Below are 23,476 nucleotides of genomic sequence, written 5' to 3'. Positions count from 1 at the left end.
GGAGAAACTGATGTTGCTGAGATCCAGGGGAAGCTTGAAGAGCTGTAGGCCCAGCTGTTCCCCACAACAAGGTGAGCCAGCTGATCAGCGACAATGCATATGAGCAGGAGGAGAGTCTGGCACTCTACCAAACTTCCAAGCCTAAACTTGGCTGCTGCTTTGCTTCTACTCCTGCACAAACTTCTTATACGGCTCACTGTAACACAGAACCAAACAGGGAAGAGAGTTCTGCGAGTCTGGGTTTCAGTTGAGTTGATTTGACAAAGTATGAAGCCGTAGCGGTCCATCTTTGTTGAATTGGCACAAACATACATTTTATAACCATCCACACTTTCCAAAAAATATAAGAGTAAAATCATTCTCACTTTTTTATCCATCTTTGGATGTTGTTCATTCCTTTTCTGGCTGGGTCATATTGCCCCTTTGATATCCTGTCACTTCAATATGAAATATAAGGTTAGCTACTATCAAAACTACCTAAACTATATGGTAGGCAGAGGGGGAAGGGAAAAAAAAAGAATTGGTTAATATGTGTACAAATACATTAATATCAAAATAAGAAGGTAATACTCATACTGATTACCACCTTCACTTCTACAACTGGTCACACGGTTGAGGCAGGTATTTATAACTTCTTTCTTCTGTTATGTAATCTTTACCCTAAGCACTACTGCTGGTCATTGTTCCTTGCCTAGTGAAGTAAATGAAATATTCATTCTTGAAGTGTCTGGGCTATTAGCGGTAATGCCTGCATTGAGCTGTAGTTTTCCATTGACCTTTATCACTGGACATGGGAATACTAAGAGGTAACGTCATATATTTCGGACATTCTCCCTTTCCATACTGTGGTAGCATCAACGTGGTTTCCTCTTGACATTTAGGATCAATCAACCCACAGACTAAAGCAGCCCTTTCTCAACTTGTTGATTCACTGGCATGAGGAGTCCAAAGTGACCCCAGGCTGTCTCGATGTCTAATTTAATGGACCACTGTTAAGGCTACCAATGGTACCATTCCACTCTTGGGAACTAAAATCTCTGGACCAACAGAGCCCAACATTTTGGTGCCAAGCAGCAAAATTTTTGCTAGCTGAATCAGGAAGAGTGAGGAGAAGAGCCACTCCTGTTTCTACCCCTTGATTTCTAGAGCCAGGAGAGAGGGCTATGAGAAAAATAGTCTTACATCGATTGCTGGTTTAGAGCATACAAAGCTTCCTGAGGATATTAGTCCATTTGCACAAGATACTGACGACCAACTGGTGGCACAACTGAGTCTTTAAACAGGCCATTCCATCATCTTGCCAGGCCATCTGCTGCAAGGTGATGGGACACATGGTGAGACAAGAGAATTCCATGACATGAGCCACTCTGCTCTTCATTTGCTGTTAAATCAACTTTTTGATCAGAAGCAGCATTAAAATTCCACGACAGTTAATAAGGCATTCTATAAGTGCATGGGTAGTGATTTTGGCAGAAACCTTATGGGCAGAGAAGGAAAATTTATATTCAGAATGCCTATTCCAGTGAGGACAAGTACTGCCGTCCTGTGATGTAAGTGCTTCAATCTAATTGACCAAACACAAGGTAGCTGTCTAATCCCTCTGGACAATGATACTATAAGGATTTAGAGTAGGGATTTGACCTTATGCAATTGTGGAAGATAGTTAAACAGTCTAAGTAAGGCTGTTCCTCCGCATTTGGTGCTGAGCCCGAGGTCCTCAGGGAAGACTAGAAGAAAAGATGGGTGTGAGTTGGGAAAAAGAAGGGCAAAGTAGAACCTGTGAGGTTGGTCTCGTAACCATGAAGACAACCAAATTGGAACCTATCTTCAAGGTTCAATTTCAATGATGCAGATTATTTCCTAGCTACCAAATCTTTCCTCATAGATGTGTCCAGATGCCTGATGCTGGATTCAGAGGAACTGAATAAGGAGATTTCAATGGGATCTGCAGCTGCCCCACACCAATAAGGTGAACCAGCAAATCTCAACAGTATGCCTAAGCTGTAATAACACTTGATCATACAAAAGTCTTCCAAGCATAAATATGGTTACTGCCTCACTTTTACTTTCCAAATATTAACCAAATTTCTTTTGTGGCCAACCCAGGTCCAGAACCTTATAGCATAGCTGCAGTTGAGTTAAACTGATGTTGTATAAAACCTACACTAGGAGTCAATGAATGTTAAATTGAAAGAATGAATAAATGAATGGCTGGGTAAATAGATTTGCAAAATGTCTCAGGTCACTCCTTGGCCCCAATTCTACCATCTTGTTTTAGGGTGGTGGCTCAGCTCAACCTTTTAGTATTCCAATTCAAAACCAGTGATCTTCCTGTAGGACAGCAGTCAAAATATAGTTTGGGACTAAAGGGAACTGCCATGATATATGAGAAATTGTTCTGAAAATGAAGTATGGATGAACCTGGGATCTGGTCCTCCAACTGCCTGAGTAATCATAGGACTAATTTGATTGCTTTTTAAATTTTCTCATCGATAAAATAACAATTCAGCTAAGTAATTTATATCTCACTTAGTTCCAGTACTCTTTGATATGTTTTGGTTACCTTCAGAGGTAGAATCCCAGACTAGCTGATTTCACATCAGGCATTCTTGGTCATAATTTTTATTTTAGTTTTATAATGAGAATACTCTCATTATTCAACTATTTAGACAGTAGAAGAAGTTAACATTTCACACATTTAAAACTACATGCATAGTGTGCTACTATGCACATGTTTGGATACTTATATGGGCGTACTTATATGCCTGATTATAAAGAGAACACATAATCATGATATGATCCTATAAAAATGATAACTGCTTTACCCAAGTAAAAGATCCAAAATATTAGAGGGAGAAACTGAATATTTATATAATGTATTTGTTTATAAACACAGATATATAATCAATGCAGTTAAGTAATACCATAAATAATTATGCACATATATTTTAGTCATATTGTAGAAAATATTCTTTAGTATAGCAATAGTCCTTGTTTCACTCTCAAAATATATGTGTGAAAATTTTCAAACTTTTTACATGCATGTTTGACATCATATCTATCACCGTAGCCATATTTAGAGTCATATATCACAGTATTACAAACCACATCATCTGCAGGTCCATCTCTGTTGTTTGAAAAACAACATTTTTTGAATCTGTGTTTGATGCTGTCATTGGAAATACTATGTTATCAAAAGCACCGGTATTACGCGTTTTTTGTTATTGTTTGTTTTTAGACTTCTTTTAAAAAAAATTTTTTTTTAACGTTTATTTATTTTTGAGACAGAGAGAGACAGAGTATGAACGGGGGAGGGTCAGAGAGAGGGCGACACAGAATCTGAAACAGGCTCCAGGCTCTGAGCTGTCAGCACAGAGCCCGACGCGGGGCTCGAACTCACGGACCGCGAGATCATGACCTGAGTCCAAGTCCGCCACTTAACCGACTGAGCCACCCAGGAGCCTGTTTGTAGACTTTTCTACATGGATAAATGATATATCCACAATGCAGCTTCTGACTCTATGCTTCTATATATGTGATTTTTAAGAGAGTGGCTTAACAAAGACAGCCAATAATTGGATTTTCAAGACAACACACCCAGGAAGAATTACTAAATTTCTTTAGGTCTTCTCCTTCTCTGCCTCCTTATCTCCTCCCTATCCCCACCCCACCCCAGTCTACTCCTGCCTTTATCTTCTTCCTCCGTTCTGCTTTAGTGGTAACCGATTCTATCCCTAACATCTCTAAGCATCCACAAATAACATTGATTCAGGTTACTTGATGCTAATGTGCCTCCCCAAGTAATACTTTCCCAGACTTCACAGGTCAAAATTAAGCAATTTAGAGCCATCTGTGTTATGACACTGCATGTAAAAACCCACATATAGTTTGCTTCTCATTTAGATATTCAGATCATATTACATTTCCGTCTTTATAGAATCTTTTAAGGCAGGGGTCACCATACTATATTTTAAACATTGTGGAAATTGAGGCTGAGGAACCCCTTAATTGTTCAAGCTCTGTCTGATCCCCAAATCCTTTTTTTCATTACATTACACTAATAGTTATATCATAATGATAAAATTAAGCTTTAGTTTCATCTGTTGTCATATAATGAAATACATAGCCTCAGTTTTCTCCTTCCATCCATCTAAATTTTCAGATGAGTTGTAAGAATGATGACAATTCAAAGTTTGCTGAATTTTGGCCCCTGCTGCTCAGTCTATAGTGAACTACCTACCCTCCTGGTATTTTGAGACTCCCAAGGCACATTTGCAAAACTCTTTCCTTTCTCAGTAAAAGAAAAAGCACCCTTGTAAATCCACATCTACAGCTCACCGATTTCCCATGACTGGACATGTTTAAACCTCTGGTCATGATTAAAGTAAAATCTGCTCCACTGTGTTTGTACGGAGCTATAAATGTATCTACATATGTGCATATGATTTTTCACCTTTGAGTAACTATTTTTAATAACTTTCTTAAAGTTATTAAAGAGGTCTGCATGCATGTTGCAAATCCTTTTTCTGTTAAATATACCTGTATTTAACAATTGCATGATGACTTCATTTAGCTGTATAAGAAATTATTATGCTTATTTATATCATAGTCTAGACAAATAATCAAATTCTATCTGAAAAAAATACAAATTTTAGCAATTTTCAATTATTTTCATCAATATACATTTACTTTCATATATTTGTTTTTGAAAATATTTCAGTGTTGATAATTGCTATAGCATAAATAAACAGAAGATTCACATCCAGAATAATTTATGCCTTACAAAATACTTTAAAATAGTGTTATGGGCTCAATTGTGCCCCCTTTTCTCCGCTAATTCGTACATCAAAGTCTGAGTTTCTAGCACCTCAGAATGTGACCTTATTTAGAGATAGGGTCTTTGAAGAGATAAATAAATTAAAATGAGCCAATTAGGGTTGCCTTATAAAGAGAGGAAATTTGGACACAGCCACATACACAGAGGTAAGATGATAGGAAGACACACAAAGATGGCCATCTACAACACAAGGAGTCAGGCCTGGAACAGATCCTTCCCTCACAGCCCTCAAAAGAACCCTACTGACATCTCACATCTTGATTTGGACTTGCAGTCCCCAGAACCGTGAGACTATAAATTTCTGTTAAGCCACCCAGTCTATGGTACTTTTTTTTAAGTTTTTTTTTTTTTTAATTTACTTGAGAGAAAGAGAGAGAGAGCGAGAGAGAGCGAGCATAGGCGAGGAAGAGGCAGAGAGAGAGAGAATCCCATGATGGAGCTCAAACTCATGAATTGTGAGATCATGACCTGAACTGAAATCAAGAGTCAGATACCTAACCAACTGAGTCACCCAGGTGCCCTTATGGTACTTTGTTATGGCAACCTTAGGAACTAACACTAGCATTCTGAAATAATTGCTTATATACATCTATGTAAATGGACTTTATTGACTTTGCTAGAATGAAGATTTTATTTTTGGTTTCATTATTATAATTGTAAAAGATATACAAAAATTCTATCATGGACTTATTTCTTCTACAAATAAATATATTTTCTTACACATATATTTTATCTCTACCATATTCCTTTTAAATGAATTAATATTTTCAAATATCTTTTATTAGACATTTTGAGAATTTCTATAAAAACATCAGGTGAAAATAGCAAGATGAGGCAACTTTTCCAAGTTTATTTTGTATTATTCATAGGACATGGTTATTATTTCTAGTATTTCCAATGATGTAAGTTCCATTTTTTAGAGGAGTAATTTTATACTTCAAAAGAAATCACATCTAATTTTCTATAGAACGAGTGGGAATTTATTTTTAAGAGACTGTTATGAAAGGTACTACATCAGTGAAAATTACAGAATTGTTACCATTGCATTGATTAGTAATAGACTTGATTTTTCCAAAGCATATTCTGTTGCCCATAGGTAATGCAGAAGAGTTTCTATAAAAGGACTGAGGAGAAATTAAAACATACAATTTATCCAGTCAAAAATAAAATAGCTTTGAATATGAATAGGAAATCATGGAGCTTATGAAAGCAATGGAAATGTCATAACTTCGGGGGGAGGTGACTAGAAATGGATGGATTTTTCAAGCCATACTATCTGCCTAAATTTACCCTCTAATGAATTGCAAGTTGCATCTCTGAAATTCGTATATTTAAGGCTTGATTGAATCCTCTGGCTTGTGTGTTTTCTAAATATGTGCATTAAAACTGAAACCATTTTCCTCACAGTCATGCTTGAAAATTTGGGGACTTGGGCATGGATATTTGGGAATTTTTTTTTCTGGAAAAATAGCATAATTTAAAAATAAAAGAAAATATTACCTGAGTAACTACCTAAAGACCTTTGTTAATTAGTGGTGATTGCCACTAAAACAAATTTTACCTCTTTGTTCTTTTTTTTTTGTTTTTCAAGTGTCTGTTTATATCATACCGAGGGATGACATTACAAGCTTTGCGGAGTTTAGTAGAACATGTATACTGTATTTCAAACGAAAGCAGTTTTGACAGCAGGGTGGCGCTTAAGTATTTCCCAAGCTGCAGGGCGACTCCTTCTGTTTAAGAGCTAATAATGTGATTAAATTAATTCTAATATTACAGTCTCAAAGACACTTATCAAATATCTCAAGAATTTAATGATAATTTGTATTTTCTTGGATTCTGTTTACTTGGTGAGTTTTCCAAGTTAGGAAGAAGAGGGACAATTTGATTGATCCCTTCCCACTAAGAATATAATGGGTCCTTATAATTCAAGTGGGAACTAATTGTATATTTTCACTGTATTGTAGTATATGCTTGTCATATGTCTTTGATATCTCACTGAGTCCGATTTGGGAAATGAAAAGGTGTCTGGAACCCTCCTTTGGTAAACATTATGATTAAAATTGTGAAGGAGAGGGGTGCCTGGGTGGCTCAATCCGTTGAGCATCTGACTTCAGCTCAGCTCATGTTCTCACAGTCCATGAGTTTGAGCCCCATGTCAGGCTCTACCCCGACAGCTCAGAGCCTGGAGCCTGCTTCAGATTCTGTCTCCCTCTTTCTCTGCCCCTCCCCCATTCACCCTGTATCTTTCTCTCTCAAAAATAAAATAAAAACATAAAACATTTTTAAAAAATTAAAAAAATAAAATTGTGAAGGAGGATGAGAGTTGTATAGTCGGAGTAGTATAGATGGATGATTTAAATAATCATAATGCATTTATTTTAACTTTTTTAGGTTAATGAAAAGATGGAATAAATCAAGTTGAAATAAAGAAATGAAGATGTAACTTCCAAAACATTGAGAATCTTCACTTCTGTTAAAAATAAATTTTCAATTATAATATTTTTTAAGAAATAATATATACATGATTTGGTTTTACTCAAAATTTGCTTTTTACATTTTCTAAGCCATTTTCTAAGTGTCTTGTGTGATGCAGATAGATGGCAAATACAGTAGAACAGTATTTAACATAGCTGATTATGACATAGTTTTGACTTTCCTCATACAAGTAATGTCCTTAAGCAGAATCAGCACAGTATAAAAGGTCATAAAAGTGCATAATAGTCTATTTCTATTCTGCTTTGAAGAAGTTCTAATGCTTTACCCTTCGCCTACCTGACCTTCAATTTCATCAGTATGAAAGAGCTATTGTCAAGATTACATGTTGGAAATTTGTAACATTTAGCTCCGAGGCTGCCATTAGTAAGGAAATAATAAATAAAGCAATTCGCTATAATTCAACAAACATTCATGCATTTGGAAATTGAATGCTAAAATTAATCTCGATAAATGTCAATCACTGTGGAGATCATTCTAAAACAACAAGTTTGTAATTATCACCGCAGGGGTCTTATGCATGCAGAGGATGTTAAAGCAAGTCAGGGTGCACCTGCTGCTCAATCCGTTGAATTCACTTTTAATCAAATAGTGTGGTCTGAGACCCTCTCTTGGCCTTTGGTACCCATAAAATAATTACATAATAAAAATGGAATGAAGTAAACAAAATAAAAATATATTATAAAAATGGGAAAACATATACTAAAAAATGAATAAAAAAGAAAAACGTCCCTAAAACAGATGCTTGCATCACCTGCCTGTGCTCCATTCTTTTAACAAGCCACATTCATCACCCAAATTAGACTAGCTACTTTCATCTCCGTTTCCTTTCAATTTAATCCTTGCTAGTGTGAACTTGCCAATGATGGCTATGTACAGATAGTGGTTTCAGGGAACACTGATTATCAGAGACCAAATCTAGACCACAAAGCCTGTTTGTAAAGGCAAGTGAAGAGCAGGAAAATGGAAATTACTTTCAGATATTACTAATCTGCACCAGATTTGGGTTGGGGGCCCAACAATAAAAGGTTCTGTGTCTTATTTACCCGTCACTTGAGTCACTTGTTCCCCTTGTGCTTTAATTATCTTTTGTTATTTCTTTTAAGTTTTGTTATTTTAAAGAGTGCTTTTGGAATGTTTTCACTTAAGTATAGGAAATGATGATTTTCGTTCACACTTTTAACTTTTTTTTGTTGTTGTTCTTTTTCTCCCTAGGGATGCAGATCTGTTCCTGTTAGACACAAGAAAGACCCAAGCTTTAGATGTGGGTTGGCTTGTCTTTGATATCACTGTGACCAGCAATCATTGGGTAATTAATCCACAGAATAATTTGGGTTTACAGCTCTGTGCAGAAACAGGAGATGGTAAGCAATGAATTTCAATATTTTTCATGGGGCTAGTTTTGACACACTGAGAGTTACGACTTTGTACACAATTTAACCAAGATATGTTTTATACCTACGTTGTGCAAGGTAGCACCCGCCATAGGATAGTGCAATACATCAATTAGTTAATTGATTTATAAACATATTTATTCAACACACATTTATTTTCAGCCTCTGTGGTGGGGATAAGGGGTAAAGAAGAATTATGTATCGGTCCTGGCTCTGAAAGAGTTTTTAATCTAGTCTTGAAGAACTGTATGCAAACAAATAGCACTACCATAACAACACCAAAAGAAAGCTATATACAAAATGCTATGGATCTATGTCTTGATTATGACGGTAGTTATACAACTATATAGTTTATAAGAATTTATAGAACTGTACATTGAAATGAACACTACTGTATGTAAAAAATATCTGAAAACTTGACTAAAAATAACAAAGACATACACATATACATAATAGTGCTAGGGAAACAGGCAAAGGAGCTATCGATAATACAGGGGAGAAAAGAGGCACGAAATACTGCAGAAAATAACATCGTTTGGTCTTAACATATTCCAATATTTGGTCAAAGACAACACCTCCAGGGTCATCTGTGGAGTTGGGGGTGGGAGGGGATCGGTAGGAAAGGTTTATTTTGAAGAAGCTCCAGAAGTTTTTTTTATGCTCACCAGTACTCATTGACCAACTGTATGGCATGCGCTTGGCTAGATGCTAGACGTAAAATGGTATATTTAGAAATATACCAAGTGGGCTACATTGTGCCTCACACCCTGTGAATGTTAGGGCCAGGCCCAGGGAGGGTAATTTATAAAAGGATGATTAATTAGAGGGTGTACCTTATTTAAGTTTTACTGTTTTAGTTTTCTGCAGGATCAGTCAGTAGACACATTCACCCTAGAGGCTGCCCTACTCATTCCTCTTTGCTGTATCACACTACAGCCTTGCTCAAAACATACAGTTAAGTAAAAGTTGGGTCTGATTTGGGTCTCTTTTAAAGGGGTTCGTCGCTATAAGCATTAGGACTTCACAGTGACATTGTGTTACCTATATAACCAGATTCATTGCTGAAGAATACTATAACCAATGCTGGTTCCCCAAGGATTGTGTATATGAAATGAGACTGACAGATACAAACCAAATATATTACCGAGTTCATCCTCAGATCTTGATCTAGTAATAGAGTTATTGAAGTTCTTAGTGTTATTGAAGTGTTTCAGGCATTTTCCCACCAAATCTAGGCTTTTCATAGATTTTAATGACAGTGCCGAATTAAATTTTTTAAAACAATTCAAATATTTTGAAGTATAGGTTATTTTTCAATTATGGCTTTGCGATTAGCATTGAGGATTTGCAGAGTTCAAGCATTATGAATGTAGACTGAGAAAGTATGCATTTAAATAATCTTCCAAGAATTCTTACACTGTCAAACTACTGTACATTTATGGTCAGAAATGTGACTGGGAAATCAGCACTGTGGGGGTGAGCAGTCATTTCTTCCCTGGTATGTGGCCCAAACAAGAAAAATTAAATTAGTGGTATGTGCTTCTCCTAGTCTTCTCCTTAGGGAGATGCTTGAAATGTCTAACTAAACAATTCAAGAGATCCATGAAATATGATCAGCCTCTTTCTTTTTCATTCCCTACCCATTCGCACCCCACTTGAAAATTCTGAAATTTCCCTTTTTTTTTTTTCACTCTTTCTTCTGTATTGGTTCTCTCTGCTTTACTATCTATGTAATTTGGCTTCTGTCTTGCTTTCAACTTATGTTTTTCTTGCCAAGAACTACTTTATATTTTGTAGTTTCCTCCCACTCCTTGATTTATTTCTCCTATATGTTAGGGTAATTTTACTTTAAATTAATGTTGTATTATTTAATAATATGGGAAGATTGTTTTGAGCCTAAAATAAATTAATATTTCATTTTTTTCAAAGGTTTCCAAGTCCTTTATTTAAGACTTAGGTTATATACAGCCTTCGTTGCTTTTCTTTATCTCTGTAATACTGTCCAATATTAAAATATGAAAATGGTTAAATGTGCTAGGCAAACTGGCTTTGTGCCTTAAAGCAATACTTAAAACAGATTTTAACCAGAGCTAGAGCATATTTGGCCTTCAGAAAGCAAATGGCCCTCCTGGTCCCTTAGTTTTATTAACTGTGACCTTATGGAGAATATACTTGTGACATTTCTCTATAAATATGAATAACCAGATGCTTCAGCTTATTATTGCTTCATTCATTACTACTGCTGATGTGCTCAATGTGATATTGTGACATTGCTTCAAACAGAGCAAACCATCTTTAATTTACAGTAATGGGTTCTGAAAACATTTACTTCTCAGCAAAAGTAATTGGCAGTCATGATTGGATGGTACTCAGATGATTTCAAATGATTTGTTGATTACCCACTTATTCATTTGTTTGGCATAAACTTATTGAGTATCTATACATGAAAGACAATATGTTAAAGGGCAATATAATTTGGGAGACAGATATACGTAGCTAATTTTAGAAAGGATAAAGCATTCTAAATGCTAAAAATAGTAGCACAATCAAGACACTACAGGAAAATGGAAGATAGAGAGTTAATTCCAAACAAGTCAGAGCCAGAAGGACAGTGGTTCAGGTGACTTTTAAGCCAGGTCAGTTCAATAAGATTTCAAGAAATGGAGATGAGAAGAGAGGGAACTGTGGGCGTATGTGGAATGGTGGAAGGGAGAATTCATTCCTAGATGAGGAAACAAGGTGAGTAAATGAATAGAATGGCAAATTGCATGGAATAGTCTGGAAAAAGTCAATAGCTCAGAGTTGGCCAGAACAACAATCATGTATGAAATATGACTGCAAATGCTATTAGGAAAGTGATTTGGAGACAAATCATGGAAGGAAAATGAAATCTCACTTATGTATAGTATATTCTTGTTGCTTGATCACACGTCATAAAAGAACCAGACTTGCTGCTTTAATCAATCACAGCAACACCATCGTATGAATGTTGGTTTCATGAGGTCATAGGATGTATATTTCACCTTCACAGTTGTACCCTCTGTGCTTGGTACAATGAGGCTTGTGGGTAGGTATTAAAAATGTATCTTGAATGATCACTGAATGAGTTTGTAATTTAAAAGACTTTTATACACCATCTGCCCCTGAACATGTTACTCTTAAGAAGACATTCCAAACTATAACTTTTGGGTGATTATTAACCAAGTCAGTCTGGTGTAACACAGGAGCAGAGTTTTGTACCCAACTCACAGTACAGTAGTTAAAGCAGTTTTAGTCATAAAGTGAGGAGAAAACCAGTGATGTATATTATTAAATTTTGATTATCTTTCTCCTGCAAAAAGAGAAAAAAAGGTAAAGAGGCCCAAATATATTTTGGAAGTCAAAAGACTGCTGAAATCAAAACTAGCATTATGATTCCTCAGAGGAACTGTGAAAAATATGTCAGTTTATGAAATACTCTTTTTAGAAATTTGACAAATGAACTGCCATCGATTTGGCAGGAGACTTTAAGAATATTCCATTGATTTTTTTTTCATACAGAATAATTCCCTGAACTCCACACATTTGTTTCATCAAAATTAAGCAAACATATGAGCAGGCAAACAAAAAAGAAACACTGCTGCTTCTTAATGGTCTAATCTAGAGATTCCAGACATGGATCCACTTGTGTAAAATCACTTTCAAAGTTCTCAAGCATTCTCTCATGGTGGTTAATAGATTTCTGTGATAAGATAGTCTCTCTTTATTAACAGCAAATGAGTAGGCTTAGGTCTGTCTTATAATTTATTGTAAGATTTTTAGCTCACCAAGTTATAAAAACACATTAATCATCTGAATTATTAGGTCTTTATTAAAATTGTTAATAAACCTATGGTACCATTATTCTTTACACATATATACATACAGGGCTTATTACACAGATAGCAACTTAACCGAGCTTTAAAGACTAAGTGTTTCCCCCAAACACTACAATTTCCCACTGTTTGATGCTTTATATAGTTTAAACCTTCCAAGTACATTAATCCTTTTCTCAAACTTGGGTTTATAGAGATGGAAAAACAAAGAGAGTATTTTTGGGTTCATTAGAATGTCTTTAAAAAATCCTATGTTTTCAGACATTTTAGGTTTGGCAATACTCAGAATGAATTTTGCCAATGACTTTTTTTTCTTTCTATTCAAACCCACTTATACGTCAAAGAAAATTCAATCCGTATGTTTCTGATTCATTTGTATTCAAGTCATCAAAATGTTGTTTTGTCAGAGTACTGTTTAATGTCCAAGAAACATTATAAAGTTCTTTTTTTAATAAGACTCTAATATCCATTTTTCTTCAAATGAAGTTGTGGCATAATTTCCAAGCCTATCAAGGTAAAAATTCAGATTTAAAGACAGATTTCAACGTTTCACTGAATTTTGTAGCCAATTCAAGAAAACAAATTTCAGAGGTATTAACTATGAAATAAAATTCCATTATGATTGATGCTTAAATATAAGATAGAGAAACATAGTTATTACTACAAATGACATAGAATTTAAAGTTTATATACTTAATTTTTTCATACTTAATTGACATAAGAAGGATAAATAAATAGAATAAATAACTCCATTCTAGAAATATAAATTCTAAGAAGAAATTATTAGGAAAACTAGATTCATATCTTAGCTCTGTTTGGGGCACCTGGGTGGCTCAGTCGGTTAAGCGTCCGACTTCAGCTCCGGTCATGATCTCATGATTTGTGGGTTTGAGCCCTGTGTCAGGCTCTGTGCTGACAGCTCAGAGCCTGGAGCCTGCTTTAGATTCTGTGTCTCCCTCTATCTCTGCCCCTCCCCTGCTTACACTATCTCCGTCTCTCTCTCCCTCACTCTCTCTCTCTCAGAAATAAACATAAAATTTTTTTTTAAATCTTGGCTCTGACAAAGTAGTTCATGTTTTAGTCGTAGCATTAATAGAATGAGTATTAGTGCTAATTACTTACAATGACTGTGTGAGGCTGTATTAGGTGAAAGGACCTGGCATATGGTAAGACAGGAATAAAAGGTCTTTATGCTGAATAGGACTAGAGAATGCACACAGACTTTTCACTTACTCCAGGTGACACTCATTTAACTTAGGATCAATTTTTTTTTAAATATAGAGGTTGTACTGATGATTTAAGGAAGTTTTAGATAAATTCACAAGTGATAGTCCACTGGAAAAAGGTGAGATTATTGATAAATGTTCTTAAACTTTGAGTTGGCAGCCAAATGTATAAGTAGCTACATTATTATGCTCATGTCTAATAACTTGGGTTGATAAAGTGATTATTGATAGGAAACTTTTAAATATATTCCAATCTGGAGTATGAAGCCAATAGAAATGAACACTCAGAGATATACATCATGATTAATTGATTCCTTATATTGGTTATCCATTGGTACCAGAGATTATAAAATTATTAGTACTGATATAGTAGCATTCTTGAGTCCCAATCATCTTACTCTTAGAAAACATAACATAGATATTTTGGGGATAACTAATTACTTCATTGAAAATAATGAATGGGGCACCTGGGTGGCTCAGTCAGTAAAGCGTCCGATTTCCGCTCAGGTCATGATCTGTTGGTTTGTGAGTTGAGCCCCGCGTCGGGCTCCTTGCTGACAGCTCAGAGCCTGAAGCCTGCTTCAAATTCTGTGTCTCCCCTCTCTCTGCCCCTCCCATGCTCACGATCTGTCTCTGTCTCTCAATAATAAATAAATGTTAAAAAAAATTTAAAAAAAGAATATAATGGAAACAAGTTTTTGTCACTTAATAGGCTCACCCATATAGGGATAATTGATTAAAGGCTAACCTATATTACCATTAGAAACAATTTCCAAACCAAAGATGCCTCAGTATAAATTACTAGTATTTGACTTCATAAACCTATTAGCATCAAGATGTCTTCTTACAAAGAAGGTAGGATTAGAAGCAGTATTTTAATGTTCAAAGAACACGTGGCTAAAGAAATATTGATGGTCTTTGCTAAAGGGTTTTTCTGAACATGTCATGCTGATATTTATAGCACATTGCATAAAATCCCCACTCTATAAATGCCATTTTCTATAAAATAATCAGAAAATGGAAGATACCATATGAATTCATTGGAAGAAAATCAGAGAAGACCTTCCTGAAAGTGAAGGAAACAAACCATTGTAAATGTTCCTCCTCCTCAGTTTATAATCTGACCCATGCTGGTCAGCAGCTGTCTATTTCTCAGACATAGTAAAGGAGTAAAATTGGAGCATTTTTTCTGCTTGTTAGTGCACAAGGGTTTTCTCTGTTGTATTTTTAGAAGTCACACATATCAGAGCTTTTCTAAAGACACAATTTAACCTTCTATTATTTTCACCAACACTGTGCCAATTAAAAAAAAAAGTCAACTTTAGTTATCAGTACTATTATCTTGAAAGTGAGTATTTTTGAACTTTTATTACCCAGGGTTCCTACTCGTGGGTTTTTGTTGCTGTTCACTCCTGGGAATTAGCAGCTACTCCATCTACATTAATGATAGGGAGTGGAATTACTCATTTTTTTTTCTATAGCCATGAGGTCTGTGTTAATTGCTAATTTTCCCTACTCAGTGAAGAGTAATTCAACATACTGATAAAAATTTTCCTCAAAATTGCAGTATCGTGCTATATCTTTTAAATATGCTATGTTAAAAAGTCAGATTTTTAAAAAATTCACTGGCATCTTTTGAATTGCAGAATATTTATTCCTAATTAGAAAAATATATCCTGGTGTCTACAGTCCTCGTGTCATTATATGTTAAACAGACGTGTAAGTTACTAAGTTGATATTCGTTTAAACTTTATTGAATGTGAGCATGTTGATGTGAGATAGATGAAGAGTTCTTAATGTGTATCTGTTTCCATTTAATGTCCTAGAATCTACTATTTTTAAATGGAAGTATTTGGTTAAATAAGTTTGTTGTGTTATCCTAAGGATTCCTAAGAGAGTCGTTTTTACCACAGGGGAAAAATCTCCAAATTAAGCGCCTGTGTTGTCAAATGACTATTTATCTGTGTCAAGGGTCAGATGATCTATGTGGCCAGTTAATCTGAATATCAGCTGACATAGTGCTAATAAGTAGCAGAAGAAATTCAGAGATCAAGGGTGATATTTTTCTTTTTGTCCTGCTGTTTTGACTATAGTTTCTCATTATTTATCTAAGTTCAAAAAGTTGAATTATGTCTACTTATCAGAGGATCTTTTAAACATTTGAGATTGATAATATTCTCTTCCCTTATCTGAACTTTATCTTATAAAGTAATTAAGCCATTTTTGTTCATAAAACCATATGGCTCCCTTTTGCTGAATTTATGATGATGACAATTGGTTTCAAATAAATAAATGAGAGAATCTGCATATCCAAGAAACTGCAAGAATCACATATCTTGCTAAATGTTCTGAAAATAATAGGGAGCATATACTCCTATGATTAATATAAAGGAAGTCATTCTGTATGTACTATTTCATGTTAAGGATATTTAGAGCATACTTGCTTGACTTTTAGATGAATATTTAAGAATAAATTAGGAAGATAGTTGAAGAACAGACTTCAAATAAATAAATAAATAAATAAATAAAATTGAACTTTTACCCCACAGTCCAGAAATTAAATTAATGTGAGGTGGGGGGGGAGGGGGGAAGCAGATTTAGGCATAAGAAAAAAGAAGTGCCTAATAAGTGGACGTTAATGGTGAGAGAATGAGCTACATGTGACTGGAAGAATTCATTTATTTGACCTTTTTTTCTAAGGATTGTTACATTGCATAAGTTATCAGGTAATTGTAATTTATGAGCTTAAATTTATACTTTAAGCATTATACATATATAAATATTATATTCAGAGAGGGTGCAGTTAGTGGAAATGTACCCTCTTAAAGGAACCTGGTATTAAATAGTTACATTCAAACCAAAACTAAAGATATTGTATAAAAACCAGAGATGGAGAAACTGGTAAAGAGAGGAAAGAAATGTTAGACATCTCATGAACTTTCTTTTGGGATAGGTGCATGTAGGTGAATGTGTGCATGCGTGCACACACACGTGTGTGTAGAGGGAAAATATTTGGTCATAAACACATTCTCAAGTAATCATGGGAGGAATCAGATATAAGTTCACAGTTGATAATCTATAATTACTAAGGTTTTTAGAGAGTTCTTATTACAGCATTTAGACAGGTTATAGTTTCTTTTACTTTAAGGGCCACACAAACTTTTTCAGTATCATAACAAAACATAAAACTTAATCTAAATTTTTCCGGAACATTTTCTTTAAAGTGGCTTCAGTTTCCATCCTATTTCTATAGAATTTCAAAAACATTAAAGCATAAATTAATCTATGGAAATATATTAGTTCCTAAAAAATCATTCTTTGTATGAATCAAACCATGGAGAGGTATTTAGAAGATGGCTAGAAGAGGGGTGGCCTGGGTGGCTGAGTCATTTAGGCATCCAACTTCAGCTCAGGTCCTGATCTCGCAGTTCATGAGTTCAAGCCGCGTGTCGGGCTCTTTGCTGACAGCTGGGAACCTGGAGCCTACTTCAGATTCTGTGTCTCCCTCTCTCATTCCTTCCTATTTGCACTCTGTCTGTCTCTCTCTCAAAAATAAATAAAGATTAAAAAAATAAATTAAGAAAATAAATAAAAGATGGCTAGAAGAAACAAACTATATTGGTCACTTTATGTGAATGATTCAGAAAAGTTTCCATTGAGAAGAATTCCTGTATCTTTATGGTAAAAATGTCTATTGAAAATAAGTACGACATAGATTTCCCTTGTGGTTTAAAATAAGTATTGTTAATTTTCCAAAATCATGTAGGCTGTGACCTATGGGTTTTCGAACTCGTGTAATGTCTTAAAGCACATCAGAGAACATAAATCTTTTCTGTGTGCTTTAGATTTTTGCAATTTTCCCACTGCATAAAAATGAGCAAAATCATCAATATGTCTTTCATAGCTAGAGTAACTATACATAAATATTGGAGCACTGGTAAATTTGTACTTTGTTCAACCCTAGACTTTATTAATTCTCTTATTAGTCATATATGGTTTTCATAAACTATACTTCATGTATTTTCAAGCTCACTCTATTTATCAAAATTTATCTTCTGTCTACATAAAGATATGCTTTTTTATACCCTGATTTTGGCAATATTTTTTTGCCAACATCAATTATTCTTCCAGGCTAATATTTCATATTTTTTAGTTCTTTATGATTAACCTAAGTTTTACTTCCTAGGTACATCTTTAGTTCATCTTAAATAAATATTCAAACTGTGTATTTGCTGTGACGGTCAGTTGCAATAATATTAATAACTAATGGAATCTAACATTTACTGAGAGCTTATTAAGTGCCTGACATTTTACTAGCTCTTTAAATGGAGTATCTACTTTATCTTCACTATTATCCTATTTTGTACATGAGGAAACTCAGTCTTAGAAAGTTTAATAATTTTGCCCATGAATCTAATGATGATTTATTTTCAGAGCCAGCTCTTATATACTATGATTCCCACAAATTATATGAATTTCGTACAAATTCCAAACTGAAAAAATAAAGGTAATTTTATAATTTCCATATAAAACAATGCTATTAATAATGATTGTTATGGGACAAAATTGAATTTTATGTTGGACCTTTTGGGAATTACCTTTGAGTTTTTATATTTTCTGTCTGGTATTGAATTTTGATCTACCTCTTGTTACCACAAAAAGTAACAGCAATTTAACCATATTTTTTTGTTTTCTAAATCTAACTACTTCAGTATTTCTTTCAGCCCCTACACAATTATAGTTAATTTGATACACTCATAAATCAAAAAGTAGAAAAGGTAGTGATTCACATCAACATGTAATTAAATTTAGCCAAATTTAATTTCTTTATTTTGAATTTAATAATGAACATGCCTTTCCTTGGTACAGTATTTATCTCACTAATGTATTTTGATAGGCTCTCCTGTCATTTTCTCTCCCGTAATCCATGTTCCTCATCATGGAATCCTCATATCTACCTCCCTCACCGCCCTTTTTAAATGGCATCTGGTACTCAAGTTTGTAGTTTAAGTCAGAGTGCAGCAAACTTGCCCTGAGGCTAGTCAAGCATGCAGTTTCCAAATTCTAAAATTATTGTACAGAAAGTCAGTGTGAAGTCAATCCTTTCCCCCATCTCACCTTCCCACCTTCCAGCATCAAAGCTGACGGCAAGTTGGTATTGTTTTAACCCTGAAGAGATCTTGGACTAGCTGAATTGTGTTTTGGAATCAACACATTAGGGTGATTTTCCCCCCCAAATTGAAAAATAAATCCTCTGCCAATTAAACACGTTTTTTAAAATTTGTGATTGTGTTTTGTTTTGTTTCGTTTTGTTTCCCTATAAGCAGAGCTTAGTTGGGTGAACCATGACTGCTTTTCTAAAAACCTGGTGCTTTGAACAAAATGATCACAATGTAATTTATAGATCCTTTAGTTATGTTAGAAAGGAAGAATCATGATTCTTATTTCTTTTAAAATGTCTGCATTATATTTTGTATCTGATCAGTAGGCTGAAATGGGCCTCTCATAGCCTAATTTAATCTTGTATAATGGTTCGTAGAGAGAAATAATTTTCCTTTATAAGTAGATGTTGATTATGGAATATATTCGGTAATAAATGGAAGAACTTGAATTTGCTTTTACCATGTCCATTATATATACAATGTTTTAAAACTAGGTTTTAAAGGCAATTTTCTTTGTTTTAATTTATAGTATGTTGATATTTCAATGAGAGACACATGGTAAACATAATTTTCTTATCCAGATTTTATCATCACAACTCAAAAACATACGTGAAAAAGAGTTTTGAAATCAGTGATTTAAAGTAAGCAGAGACAAACAGGAGTTAGTCTTACTTCATTATCTGGTGAAAGATGTATTTTACCATTTTTTAGACTTCCCTTAATGAAAAAGGATATGGAAGTGTTTGGCTACATCTGTATTTCTGTTTTTGATTTTCCCTAATTCAGAACAGTAACCATGGATCACCAATCTTGCCAAACAAATGCCAATGTCAGGAACATATGCCAGTTATTGTTGTTCGTTATATTCCCTATTCTAGACTCTAATTCTGGTTTAACTAATGATCTGAGGGTAAATATTTTCATGGTAATATTGATTTAGAGCCATGAACAATATGAGATTCTCCTTATTCTCATCATACACTAGAGTTAACTCCGTGTTTCCCACTCTTCTCTTTGTGAACTTCACCTATTGCAGATCCGTATTTCTTAAAGACACATTGTGAAAATAACAGCAGTGCTTGTTTTGCATCGCGAGCAGAGAACACAGTGGGAAGAAAAGAGAAGCTTTAGTGAATATAAGGCATGAGCAGCCACTGTATTCTGTGCAACTGAGAATTCACCTCTGGCACACCTGGTGTAAGCTCAAGTGGGAGAGAAGAAAACCAAAAGAGAAGCAAAAGTGTCTGACAAACAGAGCCAATAGCTGTGTTGCAAGAGGTGATCAGAATTTGAAATTGAAAGTAGAGGGAAAATACTTTGATAAGGGGATGACATATCTCAGCTGCTTAGAAATGAATGCTCATTTCTCTGTAGTGTGACACATTGCAATTTGAGTGGCATAGACACTGGGGAAACCAGTTGCCCTTTCATGGCTGGTGGGAAGTGTTGAATCCTTATTTTCCTGCTTACTAAGGAAAGTCCAACCTTGAACTTAACAAAACAAGCAGCTGTAACACTTCTTCCAGACACTACGTGTGTGTCACTGACAGATCTGAGATGGATGGTTTTCCTGGAGTCTTTGCAAGGTGGAAAGCAGAGACCCAAGACAAAGCATCAGGCCTAACCAATCCTCAACAAAAGGGAACACTTAAAGGAATAGCATGCTACTTTAGGATTGACAGGGCTGAGTGAAAGATCCGATCCTTCTCTGATTGTTATTTTATTCAGTTTTCAAGTGTAACCCGTGTGTGATTGCAAGGTGTAAATATGGTGCATATACATCTAGTGAGGTACCTCCCTTCAATAGATGGCAACTGTTTTATCATCAGAAGTACTGACTTAGCCAACCTTCTCAATTCCCACTTTTCTTGATCCTTTTGAAGAGCATGCTTATTATTTATTATGGGTACTCATATTTATATGAGGAAGTATTCACGTAATTTCTCTCTAAAGTAATGGAGCTAATGGAAATATGAAAGATCTACTTAGGCTATGAAATCAGAAGATGCTGCTGACCCAGGATAACCAAAAGGTAATGCTCTTGGAACCCAGCTACTATTTTGCATGCAGACAGCTCAGCAGGATGCACTTGCTCTGGGGAACACCACGCGTGGCCTCATGGTGGTGCGAGATCTCATCGTGCGACTGCTCCCTTATGTGAGGCAGGCCAGTTCACGTTCTTTCCATAGCCAGAGACATGAGAAACGGGTGAAGAAAAGTTCTGCTTTTTTTCACTAAAAAAAATGTTTTGTGATCCAAACTTCATATGTGAAGGAAAGAATTAACTCCTAAAAGTCTTAACTTTTTTTTTTTTTTTTTCCCAAAAACAGATACTTACCATGGTGTACATTTTAGGTATCTCAGTATCAGGTCTTCATTGCATATTTTGGAAAATACCTTTTACTCTCTTCGTTCTCTATTAGGTGTCAAAATAAATTTCTTTCATTTTGGTGGTATGGACTTGTCTAAAGATTCTGCAAGTAGCTTGTGATGGTTTCATGGCTTTACTTATCAAACGGAAAGGAAAGATCAAACATTTAATGAACCATGTTTTTCTGTATGATAACAATTCTTTTGAATAATATATCATATAAACTGGTAAAAATGAATGATTCCTTTAGACACTTATCAGTTTCCCAAGTAACTGCATTATATTCATTTCAAAGGCCACTTTCACCTACTAGAGATAAAATGAAGTGTGAAAATAATTTAATTTCACTGCAATTAACTTAATTTCACTGCTATCAAACAAACTAAACACGTTTGATTTCTAAAATTTCTGTTCACTGATTTCTTAACCCACAGAAATAGCGTTTCAAGGCTTTTTGTCGATTTCTGTGGAAACTCTGCTATGTTATAGTTTTATTTAAATCTATGATTTGAAAGGAAAGAAGTGTGGACTTTTTTATTTTAAAAAGTCACATCAGACTGGAAACAGGGCTAAAAATAATCCACTCTTCTCATGGTTTTGTGAAAAGAATGTTTCTGCTTTCTTAAAATAAATGAGGATTGTAAGACCAACTGCTAACCAATCTTTGGGGAGCATGTGACAGATGATGTCTGTAAAGCTTGTAGGGTCTCAGGGGAAAGGCGCTATATATAAAGAGAAGAGCTCTTAAAAAATAAGTGCTTATGTGAAGGTAAACTGCAGTTCCTAGTTTGACATTCATATTTTCACAAGCTGAAAATAAGGCCTGAGTAAAAAACATTTGTTGGGCTTGTCAGGCTTGAGACAGTAAGCCTCCTCATTTCAGAATGATGTCCTATGGAAGGAGACCGATCGTTTTCCATCACCTCAGTCCCACCCTTGGTGCAATAAAACACTTGAGTGTTCTGGACAGCTTCCACAACTAGGCACAAACCTCTCTGCTCCTTTACAGTTCTCAGCCTTTCTTCCCCCAGGCCCTCCTTCCTGCAGTCGCATGAGTTTCAGTTCTGAATGTTTGTGTCCCCCACCCTTACCCCTCACATGCGTCTTGACTCATCATGCCAATGTTTCTGAACACTTTTTTTTTTAATCCCCACCACTTTCTCAAACTGTGAGGCATTACAGTCCCTTCAGCAAAAATTAAAAAAAAAAAAAAAATTCAACTCTTTAAAAAATATCTTCTTTCTTTAATCTTCTTTACCCTTCACACACTAGATAGAGGAAAACGGATTTTTTTCCTACGGTTATGTTACCAGGAATGGTAAACTCAGTTCTTGTCTGCAGATAATTCTCAACTCCTAGTTCATGTCACTGTGTCAGGATCTGGTTCCCAATTGCCCTCCATGGATTTCATACCTCCAGTGTGTCATTTCTCTTTTATTATCAGCCACAGAATCCTATCCTATTCACATATATTATCAAATTTGTCCCTTCTTTTGTTTTTAACACTTTTTAATAATGAATATATAATTGCACATATATAATATTTCATATAAAATAAAGTGATTATTTTTAATTTACTCTTTTAAATGTCAGTATGAAGAAGGGAATGGAAAGATCTAGCAAAGGCATTACATGAAGTGCCCAGCTCGTCGAATAGGACCCCAGAATTACTTTGAAGAACAAATCAAAGATCCTACTACCTTGTATTCTAAAGCTCCAAAAATTTTTCCAGATACCACTTAACTGTGAGTTTCCAGCAACATGAAATAGTTTCAAGTCCCAACTTTTCCTTGTTTTTGTTTAAGATTACAAGGCAATGTAAACCATCTTAAACACAAGAAAGTTCTGAGCACGAATGTAAAATTATGTTTGTGATACTTCAAATCCATGTGCTTATAACTGGCAATAGGGAGTTTACTATACAACTAGAAACTAAGCAAATTTGATCAAATTATAATGGAGTTGAAATTTATAGCTAGAATACAATATGCTTAATTTAAGTCAATTTGAGTTAGAATGTATATGGAATTTAAGTAGACAGAATTCTCTCTTCCCCACATTCCTTAAAATCTGATATAAAAAGGATTTAGTCTGTATACTCGGTAGCGAATTCTGCACATTTTAAATCATCTGTTTCTA

At 34.9% G+C, this 23,476-nt stretch overlaps 1 protein-coding gene across 1 annotated transcript in view; it reads left to right on the top strand.

Annotated features, from left to right (window-relative positions):
- Window positions 1-23,476, top strand: part of BMP5 (bone morphogenetic protein 5) — a 116,741-nt gene that overhangs the window by 69,218 nt on the left and 24,047 nt on the right. The window contains exon 3 of the mRNA XM_058734304.1: window positions 8,546-8,694. Coding sequence (XP_058590287.1) covers window positions 8,546-8,694 — 149 coding nt within the window. The remainder of the gene's footprint in view (window positions 1-8,545; window positions 8,695-23,476) is intronic.

This window comes from Neofelis nebulosa, chromosome 6 (assembly GCF_028018385.1).
Source record: "Neofelis nebulosa isolate mNeoNeb1 chromosome 6, mNeoNeb1.pri, whole genome shotgun sequence".
NCBI lineage: Eukaryota > Metazoa > Chordata > Mammalia > Carnivora > Felidae > Neofelis > Neofelis nebulosa.
The sequence above is the reverse complement of the archived record's forward strand: the minus strand, read 5'-3'. Positions and strand labels throughout refer to the sequence as shown.